We start from the raw sequence: 14642 nt of genomic DNA on the forward strand, positions 1-14642 counted from the left end.
ACCCAGCTTTCGGAATTGTACGTCATATCGGCTAAAAGCGGCTGCTAAATAAATTCATTGTAAATGTAATGTAACATAATATGAATATATTAACATATTTTTCCATGTGGCTTATTTTGACAGTTGTGATTTTAAACATAACGAAGGTTTTCCCCAAGCAAACCCCCAATGTCCCTATTTGATTACAGGTGCCATAAAGGCTTTAAGACTAATGTACACTACATCCTATCTGATTCGTTTTTTTTTTTTTACGGTTCTTGAGTCACTTAGTGGTAAGTTTTGCTCTATAAATTGTCAGAAATCCACTGTTGCTTAGGACAGTATTTCTCAAACCGGTCCTTGGGGGGACCCCAGACACATGTTTTTGCTTCAGCCCAGCTTGGAGGGAGCAAAAATGTGGACTGTCTGGCAGGGAGCTGGGAGGGAGCAAAAATGTGGGCTGTTTGGCAGGGAGCTGGGACGGAGCAAAAATGTGGACTGTCTGGCAGGGAGCTGGGAGGGAGCAAAAATGTGGACTGTCTCGCAGGGTGGTGGGAGGGAGCAAAAATGTGGACTGTCTGGCAGGGAGCTGGGAGGGAGCAAAAATGTGGACTGTCTGGCAGGGAGCTGGGAGGGAGCAAAAATGTGGACTGTCTGGCAGGGAGCTGGGAGGGAGCAAAAATGTGGACTGTCTGGCAGGGAGCTGGGAGGGAGCAAAAATGTGGACCATCTGGGGGTCCCCAAGGACCTGGTCAACAAATGTTAGCTTAAGTGACATAATATTGTGGTTCCCCGTGTATCCAGCTCAGCTGCTCCAGATTTTTTTGCTATCTCACGATTTATATTAAACTTAATATTAATTGAAAGTGTCTCTGAGTGTTGTTAGGCATTTATGCTAGAGGCTAAGGCAGGTCTCTAAGTGGCAGAGATCATGGCAGCTCGGAATCAGCTCGGCCTATCAGTTGTTAGCTAATTCCTAGCAGCACAATGCTGGAGTTATCACCATTAAAGCCATTGTGTTTTTATACAACAGAATCATTATTTAAAAGAATCCAGTGCAGGTTTTGTAGTAGGTTGTAGTATTAGGTTGACTTACAATCACGAGCTGCTTTTGAGGCCACCTGGTTTAGAATACACGAAGTCAATCTTTGTAGGCACGTGAAACCGGAATGGCCTTAGTGTCCCTATTAAACAAAATGGCTCCTGCAGCCAAATTATATGATTTGATGCAAAATTAGCCTTTGGAAAACCAACTATATGTTCGATGAGTAACATGAATTATTTCAGATAGCGCGCAGCCCGTTAGAACATCGGCTTTTAACCTAACTATAGCTCTCCCCTTCCGCCTTGCTGTCCCTGTATATTAGACTCGGACAACATGGTTTAGTCGCATTTTACAGTTTATATGTAATCTAGCATGGCCTATATGATAATTGTCAGCCTTATCAATATCATTTTGGTACGAAGTCATTCCGCAAATAAAATTATCTTGCAAGTGTTAATTAAACTCTTTCCAGATAAAAAGAAAATACATACAATGGTCTTACATTCCCATCAACAATTTCGTTAATTCTGACCACGAATTCTACTCCTGCAGAAGTTTTATATTATTATTATTATTATTATTATTATTATTATTGCAGAAGAGCCGTATTGATGCATATAAATAAACAAATAGGCCTACATAACTAAATAAAAATCAATTAGACGGATGTCATGTAAGAAAAGACCTCACCACGTATTTACATTTTCTTGGCGTAGGCTGAAGGGTTAGCTCATAATACATGTTGGTATTTTTATTTAAATAACACTACGTCTATTACCCGATTCATCATTTGGATCGCCTAAAAGAGGATTTCTTGATTTTCATAACTGGAAAGAATATAACCAAATAAATGATGGATTTCTACATAAAGTAACATGAGTAAAATAGGAGGAAGTATTTCAATTTTATATGCCCGGAATTAATTACCTCTGAAATAAAGTTCTCCAAGTAGTTCATTCGATGCTTTAAAATACATATTTTAATGTAGAAAACATAGCCTATTCATGAAATGAGAGAGGACACATACAGTACAAAGATTCAGCTATATTCAATTTTGGTCTTCTTGCAAAAGTAACCTCTAAAGACGGGACTTTTGAAGACGGTTCTCTTTTGTAAATACTGTATGGAAAAAAAAATGACTATAGCCTATAGTGTATGGTTAAACGTTATTACCGCGATTCACATAATGCACTTTAACTATGCATATACATCTAAAATTGTCTATGCATTGGCAGTGGCATTTTTGGGTAGCAAAACAATTAATACACCACAGACGGTAACGGTGAGAGAATGAGTCCGTGTGAGGGGTTCGTACACTACAGGTGCATATAAAGTGCGGGGAAAAACCACTGGTCCGCATGCGGGTTTAATCGGGATGGGATGTTTCCTTGAAGACAGCCACAGAAACGAGCTCTCAGATCAACTACCTGCCCTTTCCTTGGGCCAGTGCTGCAAATTGTGAGCGGGATCTCTGCACCAGCTGCACTACACGCCGTTCAGAGAGGATGAAGCATTTGGTAATTTAGATCGCATTGCGGGAGCTGACTCGCGCCTCTTTCATTTACTGACATTGGGCTGTTTCAAACCAGTCCCAGGTCTCCGCATTTCCGAGACGCCTCCTTTGTTAATTTTTTTTCTGGTTTTCCCTGGGGATAATCCTGTTCCTGTGCCTTGAACACCCGCTTTTAGGAGAACCTCGACAGTCTCTGGAGCTTGGGGAGCGAGGGGTGCGCTGTAGGGATGCGAAAGCGGACAATGGGATCCAGCGGACCTGAGATGCTTCTCTGTATGGATGTACCTACGACTGTACTGATTGTTCACCTGACATTAACGGCTATTGCAGGTAAACGCTCCACTTATTCGTACAACTGCATGTATGTTCATTTGTGAAATAGCTGAAATTTCATTTAACATATGCATATTCATATGGTGTCTATAAAACATTTATTCTTATAAAAACTGTTTCTGTACTATATATTTTTGTTATGTGTGACTAATTATTGTTTAAATGCACCCATTAACTAGATTTAGACGTACAATTTTTGTCACAAATGACTAATGACACATTCTTTGATTCATACAAAGCAGACAATGCACACAATTTACAAATTCGAACACTTGCTGTTCCTGATTATCTTAATAATCAGTTACATTTAGTTTTCTACACCATTACATTTTGTTTATGAAAAACCTGTACCCTATAAATGTTCTTCAAACGTTATGTAGTTCTATTGCATTCTAAAACAAATTACTACGACTTCATGCTGAAGAACTGTCAAAGTGGATTTTATTCTCAGGAAGCATGTACTGTCGGTCGAATTAAACGGAACAGGTCTGGTTAAGCGGAATTCCAACTGAAACTCGTCAACATAGCAATACACAACATATCTAAAACAATGCGGACTACAATTAATCTCCTTTAAGAAAGGGGTATCCCGATTTTTTTTCCAAAAACATTTATTTAAAATTTACGTGAATTTCTCCTGACAAGTTAAGCTCATTAATTGTAACTTTTTTTACACGAACTAGGCTAGCAAGGTTTGTGCAACCTATGATCAGAGGTACAATAATCTGTACTCACTGAGACAAACAAACAAGCTGGGTTAGCGAATACTGTTAGTCATCTGTGGTATAGAAATCAGAGAAAAGTATCTTGTATCTTAGAACAGGGGTTCATGGTTTTGTTACAGATATAGCCTGTCAGGGTTGCCAACTTTGGTCAGCTGGTTGGCGTGAGATTTTCAATTAGACACTAGTGCACACACATACTCACGTATTTTCACGTATGTGACACTTTTATCACCTTGTAAATAGTCTGTATGGTTTGCAAAGTACCGCAACACTTTTGATGTAGCTAATTTTAGGTTTATAATAGAATAATATAGATTTGCCGTAAGATTTCTTTCGTGAGCGTGAGAGTCTGAAAGCGTGAGATGCGTGAGATCTGGCAACCCTGTATACTGTGTACAAATATAACTAGTTCAAAGACTATTTGTGATTTCTGTTACTGCGGTAAATGCGGTGTATGTTACAAAGTAGGTACACAATATTATCACATAATTAACTAGCGTATCGCTTACTCCCGTTATTTTCGGAAAGGCTTTAGCGCCAAAACCGCAATCGCATTAAAATGTCTTTTCTTTCCGTAAGCCAATTGCACGCAGATTTCATAACGATTTCAAACATGAGTTGTCGTGACAGTTCACGAGTCCATTCAGAGGGAAGATGGGCCCACTGGATTTTGATTTAAAGAAAAAAACTGCTGTTACAGTTAACAGTGATACTACTTTAATGGTATAATGTCAGATGCCGATTCGAACGTTCACGGTTCTTGTCCTCGATCTGTCCATCTGATACAAAATTTATCCAAAACTAAGAAAGCAGTCTATATTGCTAATAGGCTTATATCTATCGCCAATGAGAGATATAATCCGTCATAAAATACAAAACCTTTTAATAAGTCATACCTCGCTCTTGTTTATTAAGGTCCATGTATAGTTGTTATTAAACCGGTGCACAATTTACGAAACATAAAGGCCTATTAAGATCTACGGAAAAGGATTCGGGCCACCATGAAAATATTATTTGAATTCTGACTTTTTTCTCAGAATTCTGACTTTAATCTCAGAATTCTGGCTTTTTTCTCAGCATTCTGACTTTAATATCAGAATTCTGAGTTTAGAAAAAAAAGTCAGAAGTCAGGTCTACACAAATGTGTAACTTCAACTTAAGTTCTGTTAAATTATGTGTAGTTGCGAGATCAAAAAAGAACAATGTTCTCATTTAAAGCATAAATATGGTTGGGTGGTAAATTCAGTCTCCCTTTGTATGAGCTATGTAAATGTATGCTTACTTTAAATGTACTCTGGTTTGAAAAACTTAAACCACTTATTGGGAAATACTCATTTTAGCAGAATAATTAAAGCTGTTACATCCTGTGAGAGGCACAAGAATATATGTTATAATAGGGGTGTCGGAGGGAGATGTATACCCTGGCAGATATACAGATAGGCACAAGAATATATGTTATAATAGGGGTGTCGGAGGGAGATGTATACCCTGGCAGATATACAGATAGGCACAAGAATATATGTTATAATAGGGGTGTCGGAGGGAGATGTATACCCTGGCAGATATACAAATTACCATTTAAATGGTAATTTATATATCTCTGCCCTGCAAATTCTACTGTTGGGGTCCCCAGATTACCTAGCCACACACCAGTGTGCCACCTCTGCCTGGCATGATCATCCAGTTGAGCTTGGCAAGTAAAGTAATACAATGGATTCACTTTGAAGATAAAACAGAAGAGGTTAAGATAGTCAGTTTCAAAAATGGAGAACCTGACTGATCATTTAGCTTTACTTTATTCATAACCCATTTCTGTATAGTTTCAAGCAAGGCTGGACTTAGGCTCAGGCTGACCTGGGCTGTAGCTAAGGGCCCCGAGTTGCAAGGGAGGGGTAAATTTTTTCTGGTTATTACAGCAGCATTTTATGTTGTAGGTAGCGTCCCGATATATATATAATCATAAAATATGAGCATAGTAGATTTACAGAAACCAAAATACTGTAGGAGACAATTCAGTTACTGACAAATATTTAAATTTTTTGGCAGCAGTTGGTGATGCAGGAAGCAGGGGAGCAAGGTACTTCAAATGCCAGTTTAAAAAATTAAAAGGTTTAAGTACCAATTACAGAACTGTACTTTAGCAGGGAATTATCAATGGCTGCTTTTCTGAATATTAACTACTTGCAGTGAAATCCTGGTAATAATGCTTCCCCACACTGTGCTCTCATTAAAAGCCATGGGATTGATCAAGTCATCCACTTGCATGTTTGTGGGAGATGGATGCACAACAAAAATGTAAGTGGGATGTATTCAAACACTAGCAGTGTTTGCTCCTGCTGTGTCAATTGTGCTTGAATCCATCAAAGAATTTTAGGTTCAGTAAAGTCAAACTTTGCTGTAAAAAATGTGAAAATATTGAATTTTTCTTATTTTAAAATTATAATGTTTCTGGTTTCAAGAGAGCAGCCTCAAGGCAGGTATCTTTTTACGTTAGGTCAGAATGTCGAGGAATGGCTTTTCTACCGTTTCTAGGTAGAGAAAGATCTTCCTTTCATGAGGCTTTTGTCGAATCTCTAATGCTGTAATCTAACACAAGTAGGAAAAAGTTCCTGATAGGAGTTTTGTCACCTGGATAATAAAGCAGCATGTCCTATACACCAGATATTCACACAGCAAATGTGGACCGAAGGCACTTGAGAGGCTTCAGTAGTACATTAGGAGAAGCCATTTATTATATTATAATAAATGGTGCAGCCTGACAGAAAATGATCTATTTTTCTCGTCACGTCTCCCAAAAATGCAATTTTTCCGCCAGGTGAGCCAGAAGAAAACAGGTTCCTGATCTTATTCAGCTATTAATGAATTTGTGTGGAACCAGAATGAAGGAAACTTTTTATTCCTGGAACCTCACATGGTCAGCAAGGGTTATATACATTTGTTTTTGCTATCTTTAAAATATCTACATCAAAAAAGCTGCTATTCTTGAGTAGCGTAATAGAAAAATAGTGGTAGATGAAATACACTGGAAGTCCGAGTGCTATTTGTGCACCGTCCTACTGCTTTCCTGCTCAGGGTTACTGAGGGGCTCGGAGTCTTTCTGAGGTGGCATGGGGCTCATGCTGGGGGCACGTGCCAGAGGGGATGGCAGGGCATTGCAGGGCTACCCTGCTCACACAGCCACTGTCAATAGGGTGACCAGCTAATCCATGACAGGAGGGACACTATGAGCTACGACAGGATTTGTAAACTAGCACTGCAGCCATTTCTATTAAAAGGACCCGAATTTCACATAAACACTGAGTTCTTGCTCTGTGCTGATTGGTCAGTCTCTGATAATCATACATGTGTCACAAATGTTAATGTGAAACAGCTGAACAAGTCTTTCAATCAAGGAAACAAAAAGCACAAGAGGAACCAAACAATTTCGCTGAGCACGGGAGCCTATAAAGTAGTTTGTAAAACCTGAAGTAGCTCATAGTGTCCCGCCTGACATGGATTAGCTGGTCATCCTACTGTAGGTGTCATACACTATAGGCAAGTTAGAGACATTAGTAGCTGCGTGCCTTTGGATCACTGATGTAAACCAGAGTATTTTTTAGGAAAGAGCATGCAAACCCCACAAAAACAGCAGAGGCAGGATTCAAACCTCATCCAGCATCACCGTGCAGCAAAATTTGATTAAACCATGGTCACGTTTTTGGTGACATTTTGTTAAGATTTTATCTATTTAGTATAATAAAAGTAATCTTCCGATGCCTGGATTATGCTGTATGAAATTAAAAATAAACAAAAAGAAATTTAGGAAATTAAAAAGAATTAATCAAGCCAATGCTACACCTCTAGTTTTTAGAAAAACAGCTACTTACTATGCATTGGTAACGATTGAGAAGTGATTTAAAGATCAATGTATTACAAATGAATGAGACAGGAGTCTGGATTTCAGGAATTGTTGTTTTGGTTTCTTTATAAATGTCTACCATTAATATTAGAAACACGCATTTTAAGTAATTACTATTACTTATTCATATATATTTTCTAAACCCATTAATAATAGTTGACAAATGTATGAAAAGGGAACTTTTGGATAAGTTCCAAGCCACAACACCTAATCAATACACGACAACGTGTTTATGACAATTACAGTAAGTGAACGTTGCTTATCAAATATGCCTCTGATTTATATGGTAATTTACCTCACACAATTTTGCATATATTACAGAGATAATAATGAGGAAGGCAAGGCAGGGAGTTACACTATGTAATTTTGTCATTATATGGAAACTGAGAATCAGCATATACCCAGTGTTAAAGCTTATGTGACTAAATGCACCATCCACCATAAACTGAGGTAGTGACCTTAAATAAAAGGAGGGAATCAAAATGAAAATACATAGATGGACTAAAATCCAAAGAAAAATGCAAAATAGATTCTCATAGTATTTAGTATTAAAATATAAATTGTATGAATGTTTCATTATCTTCTTATACCACATCAATGGTGACACAGAACTGGATGGACCACATTTTTTTTGACAAAGATTTGGATGGAAATGTCATGTTTTGTGATGAATGTGCAAACCTTTAGACCAGTGATTGTCAAACCCATGGGTCACGACCCTAATTTTGGCCGTGGCAAGTTCTGAAATGGTCGCGAGGCAGAGTCAGAAATGTAAGCATTTTAAAACCAGCAAGCCCCTATGCTGATCCACGATCAGATTTCTCAGCCCCAGTCCTAGAATTAACCTATATAAATGGGTCTTGGGTCTGCAAACGGTTAGCGCAAAACTAGTGAATACTCAACAATCCAAGAAGTCAAACCTCAGATGCTTAATTTAAAGTTCAGTGGCACATCCAATCAGATTTGTGCGATAGACATTGATTGGCGTAAACTGCAGAGTGCACTGTGCGCTTGATCATAGTATTAATTTAAATCTCTACTTGATATAGGCTCATGACTTTACATGACTATTTATTTTACTTAGTTTGGAAATGGCTGCCAGGATTGACCAAATGAAACAAAATGCATAGAAACAGCGAACATCAACAGAGACTTACCATTAACATTCCAAGTACTTCTCTCAACGGTGGGGACAACGTATGAATATATGCATGATGTTTTAAATATTTATTTTTCCTACTAGCTGCAATTACATGAATAATGTTTGGAAAGGGCAGGAATAGTTACCGCATAATCTGCAAGTTTTTAAAGTGAATCCGAAGTGTTTTATGTGTCTATTGTGTCATAAAAGCATGCAGTTTTATTTTATCTGCCTTTGCTGTTCTGTCAGTGGAAGTTCTTGGTTTCTTCCAATGTCTGGGCCATTATGTAACTGCGAAGACTAGTGTCACCCAGTGCACAAATAGCATTAGGCTGAATTCAGTAGCGCTATCAGACTGGGACACTGCAAAGGTGCTCAGGCAGCCGCTGATGCTTCTTGTTTGACCCCTGTGGGGAACTGAAAGGGGTTGCTGCTGCACTTACACTGGCAGTCGGCCTTTTCCGTGGATCAATGCAGTCGATCAACGGGAAGTCTTGCCTGTCAGCTGGCACTGATGTCCTCCTGCCAGGTTTGGCAGAAGTGCAAGTCCAGGTTTCTCTGCTGTGGTGATTGCAATTTTTTTTTTATTTGTGGCATCATACTGGCGTGGAATTCATATAGAAATGGCTGCCGATGATCACGGTATGTTGGCCTCCATTTGGTTGCCTGCCTTACACAACGTGTGGCACCTTGATTGCTTGTTAATTCATCCAACCTCAACACACTGGAGAAACATTACAAAAGTTGGTTACACTTTCTTTGAGTATTATGTCTATAAGAATCTATGAACACATTCATAACACATTACAATACATTCATAAAGCATTATAAATACAGCTATAGATATTTATGAAAAGGCATAACACATTATAGCCATGTTTATTATGCATTATGAATGCTTTATGAACCTCACAATCCATTCTAGTACCTGTGGCAGGCAAAGGAGACTTGGGAGACAAGGGTGCAGGCAACAGCCCTTCAAGGGACAAGGATTATTGAGGGAATAAGGGGAACACTGTACAAAAGGAGGGTCTGGTATGAGGAGGTGGTCCATTCGTGGTAGACATCATCCAGTATTCCCCTTGCAGGTAGGGGGCAGCACATGTGCATCGATCCACTGCAGAAGCAGCCATGCACAACTTGCCTTCCGTTCCCTTCTCTCTGAGTTCTTCCTAGCATGTGTTTTAAGCCCATTGGCTCTTCTTAGTTGACGGTGAGGAAAACAACAGTTACCGCTGACCAGTGTGACCCCAGTCACCCCCGACTGGTGTACGGCAGACCCACGGAACATAAAACTTAACCTGTGCAGTGAATTTATAAATGTGAAAAAGGGGTATGAAAGAAGATTTAAGTGTGTACCTTCATCAAATATAAAGAATTAAAAAACCCAAGTACCATAGACTGATAGTTGCAAACACAACTTGTTTGCAGACCTACTCACAACCTTGATGGTCACTTATTATTCATGGACTTAGTCACCCTGAGGAGAACAGTCTGTACGGCCCCTCCCCCTCCTTCTGAATACATCCACCAACCCCACATATAGAGGTTTATTTCTCATTATTAAAAGTCCCAATTGAAAGCTTGGCACTGCAAAGTGGGTGCATGGGGCCAGGCTCGATTAATAACTAACTCATATATTTCATCTCGCACACAACTTATAGTAGATGGACAAAACACTTAGTAAGTAATAGAAAAACAAGGTTAGAATGAAATAATAATGAAATGAACGGCTCTTAGACACGATCGCCTGAGCAGCAGCCCTTATTGTGTTTGATAATTTTCGTGCATACGTGTTTTTCATGTTGAATTTTTGATGGATAGCACTGGAGGTAAATCAACATTAATGTTTTTATCAATAATAGATGTTTTCCCTGAGTGAGACATTTGAGAGCTCAGTAATTGGCATTGGGTGGGGGTTATGGGTACAGAGATATAAGCCTTATAAATGTCCCCCCACTTGTCAGCATTGGGTCTTGGCTCCAAAAAGGAAGACCCGCATTAACCTGAGGGGGGTGTTGTGGAATCTCAAGAGGGATCCAGTAAGCAGGTTTAGAGAACAAAGGGGTTTTATTAACTGAATACAAAGAAGCCAGAAAACAAAAAGGGATCACAAAGGGTCAAACATGGGCAGGTATATAAGTGAGACTAATAAGGACTAGAACTGACAAAGGCTAGGAGTAGACAGAAGGGGACACAGAGGAAACACACTCGATATCTACCAAACACTGACAACACTAACACAAATAATGACCAACAAAGGAACAAGGCCACAGCAGGCACATGCATACTGTGAAAATGAGGGCTATGCGAGCGACAGGTGAGGCCATAAACAATAAATCAGACACTAACAGGGAACAGGTGAGGCTAATTAGGAACAAAACTGGATGCCCAGCGATATCTGCTGGCCAAATGGGAAAATAACAGACCTGACAGCGACAGATCGTGACACCTAGAGATTAAATTACAGATTTATTTTATTGGCCTAACAGTTCATCTTACATCTATGTTGCATGTTGAAACTAGGTAAAAAAAATCAATGTTGAAAATACTTGGAGAATACAAGAAAAAAAGGAAACAAACACTATAAACTAAGCAATGACAAATTTATTTTTCACTCCCTTCAGCATTGGGTTTTCTGGCTTCCATTTACAGTGGTACCTCAGTTCTCGAACTCATTAGAACTCGAATTTTTTAAGAGTCGAACCAACTAGTTTGAAAAAAAATTACCTAGAGCTCGATCTGAATCTCAGAAGTCGAACCGTGAACGCCGACCTAAGATAACTTCTACGCGCGGGGAAATGAGTCATGCGCGTCTCTCAGAGGAAACAAAGGGTAACGCTTCAGTCTCAGCCTGGCATTCCCGGCGATATAATCGTGCATGTTTACACTAGCTGAATACACATATTTAGACAGTAAAAATACATTTAGACAATGATAGACAGTAACAGTAATTATTATTATATAATAAAATACATTTAAAAATAAAGATTTCTTATTCATTAGTTTAATATTAATAATAAACCATTAATACATTTAATTATAATAATATTGTCGTGCCAAGCGGGAACGGAATTGAGACAAAGGCGCAGATGTCAGGGTATCAGGGAATACGGGGTTTAAAAAAACATTACATTACATGTCTGCCTTACATTGTCTTGTAAGGCAGACAATACAATGACCGGACTGGGGAAACTAACTGAAACGCGGAGGGAATACAGAGGGCTAATGAAAACAGCCAGAAACAGCTGATCACACGGGGTTAACGAGGGGGCGTGGCACCCGGAAGGAGCCGACGATCGGGGCAGGACACATAGTTGTTTTTTTTCTTAACCGTACACATTGTTTGGATACATTTATTTTCTTACTTTACAAATTACTGTTTTGATAAATGTGCTTAGATGTGTTTAGTACAGTATATGCTCTTCTTGTTTTATCCGTTTCATTTTGTGTTTAAATGCTAAAAAAAAAAAAAAAAAACATTTAGGTGTAATTTTTTGGGGGGTTGGGAACCAATTAATTGGTTTTCCATTATTTCTTAAGGGGAATATTCGATAAAAAATATTTTTTTTTTAGGGTTCGATCCGGAGTTCTGAGCGGATTAAGTTTGAGTTCTGAGGTACCACTGTATCTGCCTTGCTATGTGCAATTTTGTGAATGCTTTTACAAAACTACTTTTTTTATACTTTACTGTTTCCCTGGGGACTGAAAAATATGAAGTATGGGAAATTAAAAACACTTGTGATGAACAGTGGGGTTAAAATTAAACGTTTGTGAAAAAACATTTCCATTTATCTTATTTCGCATTATCCATCTGGAAAAATCTCTTTCCTTGCTCAGAGACTTATAAATAAGCCTCCTTTGACAGTCTGAATTAGGTGAAAGGGAAAGTTGTGTTGCCCTTAATGGATTGCTGCAGTGCTTGGCAATCTGCAGTCAGTCACATGACCAGTATTTCATATAATTTATCTTGAAAGGGGAGTCAATTTTCACTATATCAGGGCAATGCACAATTTATGGGAGTCTTCCCATCAAGCATTAATGACAAAGCAAGTATCTTATAATATCAGGAAACAATTATATAATTATCAAAGCAAAATAATCTATTCCAGCAAAAAGCATATATCTATTTATAAAAAATTATACTTCATATATAATGTCATAGATTACAGAGTGAACTAATAAAACCACTAATTATGTGTGATAAGGAACTGGACCTCTGTTATTGCATCCTGCATATTTCTCCTCCAAAACACACAGGGTATCTCTTTTACGTAACCACACAATGCACCCAACTCTTAGTCTAAACCATATAAATCTTAAACGTGGACTAGTTAAACTTACCACATAATTATGCACATATTTGGGAGTCCACTTAAATACTAAGCTATTATCTTCTTTCCTCTCACTGCAAAGACTATTGTGCTGCCTTAATATTTGAGTGTGTGCTACTCAGCTGGCTACTACAAAGCACAGCAAGGTTGCATTTAATTGAACATACTTCTGTGCCAGTTTGCATTTTTATGAGTACACCGCAATGCAATAACGGTACCTATACAACCTTTGAGTTACGCACAATATTGTGCGGAAAATTAATTCATTTAAATAGCTAAGAAAATGTTTCAATAATTGAATATTGTTTCCATTTAAAGAAAATTTTCTGATGACATGTTTTTAAAGCATTCTCTCGTACAAGGCTGAAACTTGTATTTTAATTCTATAAGCACCTGCTGCCATTCCGAGGTGTTAAAAACATGCCATGTTGCAAATTTCAGTCTTGGTAAATTGCAACAGTTGGTTCATTTGCAATGAGTACACTGAGAATCCCAAAAATAAAATACACCATGCATTTATACAAACATGCCAAATATACCAGCCCTGTCCTTATGGCTAAATGCTCAATAACTGAATTTTTTTCACAATTTAAATTAGCATCATTAAAAATTGCATGCATTTCCTGAAAATATATGAACTATACCTATTATATTGTATAAGAAATCTTTTTTAGAAAATGCGACAAAAATACATGTAATTTTCAGTAACTCTGGTTGTTTTTCCAATAGTTCTTTCAATCAGCCGTTGTATTTTTTCCTACAGGGGAGGCAATGATGGCCAGCAGGGCGGCAGTAGAGGGCTGTCCCCTTGGCCAGTTTCCATGTGGCAATCTGAGTGTCTGCCTGCCCCAAGTTTTCCAGTGTAATGGCCAAGCAGACTGCCAGAATGGGGCAGATGAGGAGAACTGTGGTAAGTTAGAAGAGTCAGTCTAAGACTATTTTTCCAGCTTAATATTCATATCTTTGTGGTTAGGGTGGATCAACTTCAACTTCAACTGATCAAACTTATTGTTAAGATAGATGTCATATTTAATGTCCAAAACATTCATTAAACTTCACTAAGTAGTCCATGATATATCCCAAATAATCTCCCAAATAGTGTTTCATCATCATTAGTGAGATAAATATAAATAGCATATTAAATTTATCCATCAATCTCCTTGCAGTTTGTCTGGTACAGATTAAGAGATTAAGCATTTTAAATGTCAACTGGATTTCATTTTTCAAGTTCTGGATTTTCAAGTGCTTTTTAAAAAGGTCTTTTCTCTGTAAAACCCTATAATATTAACACCAAAAAAATAAATGAATAACTGTGAACGTGAATAGGAGAAATGGGTGTAGAATAGGTGTAGAATATCCAGGGATCGATGGAAGAAATAAATAATCTTAGATTCAAAGTACCAGACATATTCAGGCCTGGACTTTTGCCTAGACAGGCTCACCACATATTCATAGGCCCTATATATCCACAATAAGTGTTGCTGACTTGGGGGGGTCCCCACAATAACTTTTCCCAGCCCACCATAAAAATGCCCAGTATGCCACATGGCTAGGCCGACCCTGGATTTAATACATTTGGGAAATTATTATTAAGTAACAATGAAACGTGCGATATAAGTCTGTGGCCGAAAACGATTCTGCACAACAGTCGGAAAAAAAATAAATATGGGAGGC

At 38.3% G+C, this 14642-nt stretch overlaps 1 protein-coding gene across 3 annotated transcripts in view; it reads left to right on the top strand.

The window, feature by feature from the left end:
* Window positions 1–2026: 2026 nt before the first annotated feature.
* Window positions 2027–14642, top strand: part of rxfp2a (relaxin family peptide receptor 2a) — a 39588-nt gene continuing 26972 nt past the window's right edge. For 2 of the 3 annotated variants that reach the window (XM_023827753.2, XM_023827756.2), the window contains exons 1-3: window positions 2029–2541; window positions 2714–2867; window positions 13732–13878. In XM_023827753.2, coding sequence (XP_023683521.1) covers window positions 2530–2541; window positions 2714–2867; window positions 13732–13878 — 313 coding nt within the window. In that variant the 5' untranslated portion in view covers window positions 2029–2529. Of the gene's footprint in view, window positions 2542–2713; window positions 2868–13731; window positions 13879–14642 lie in introns of all 3 variants that reach the window. The other variant, XM_023827755.2, reaches the window with a different exon arrangement.

The sequence above is a fragment of the Paramormyrops kingsleyae genome, chromosome 18 (assembly GCF_048594095.1).
Source record: "Paramormyrops kingsleyae isolate MSU_618 chromosome 18, PKINGS_0.4, whole genome shotgun sequence".
Classification (NCBI taxonomy): domain Eukaryota; kingdom Metazoa; phylum Chordata; class Actinopteri; order Osteoglossiformes; family Mormyridae; genus Paramormyrops; species Paramormyrops kingsleyae.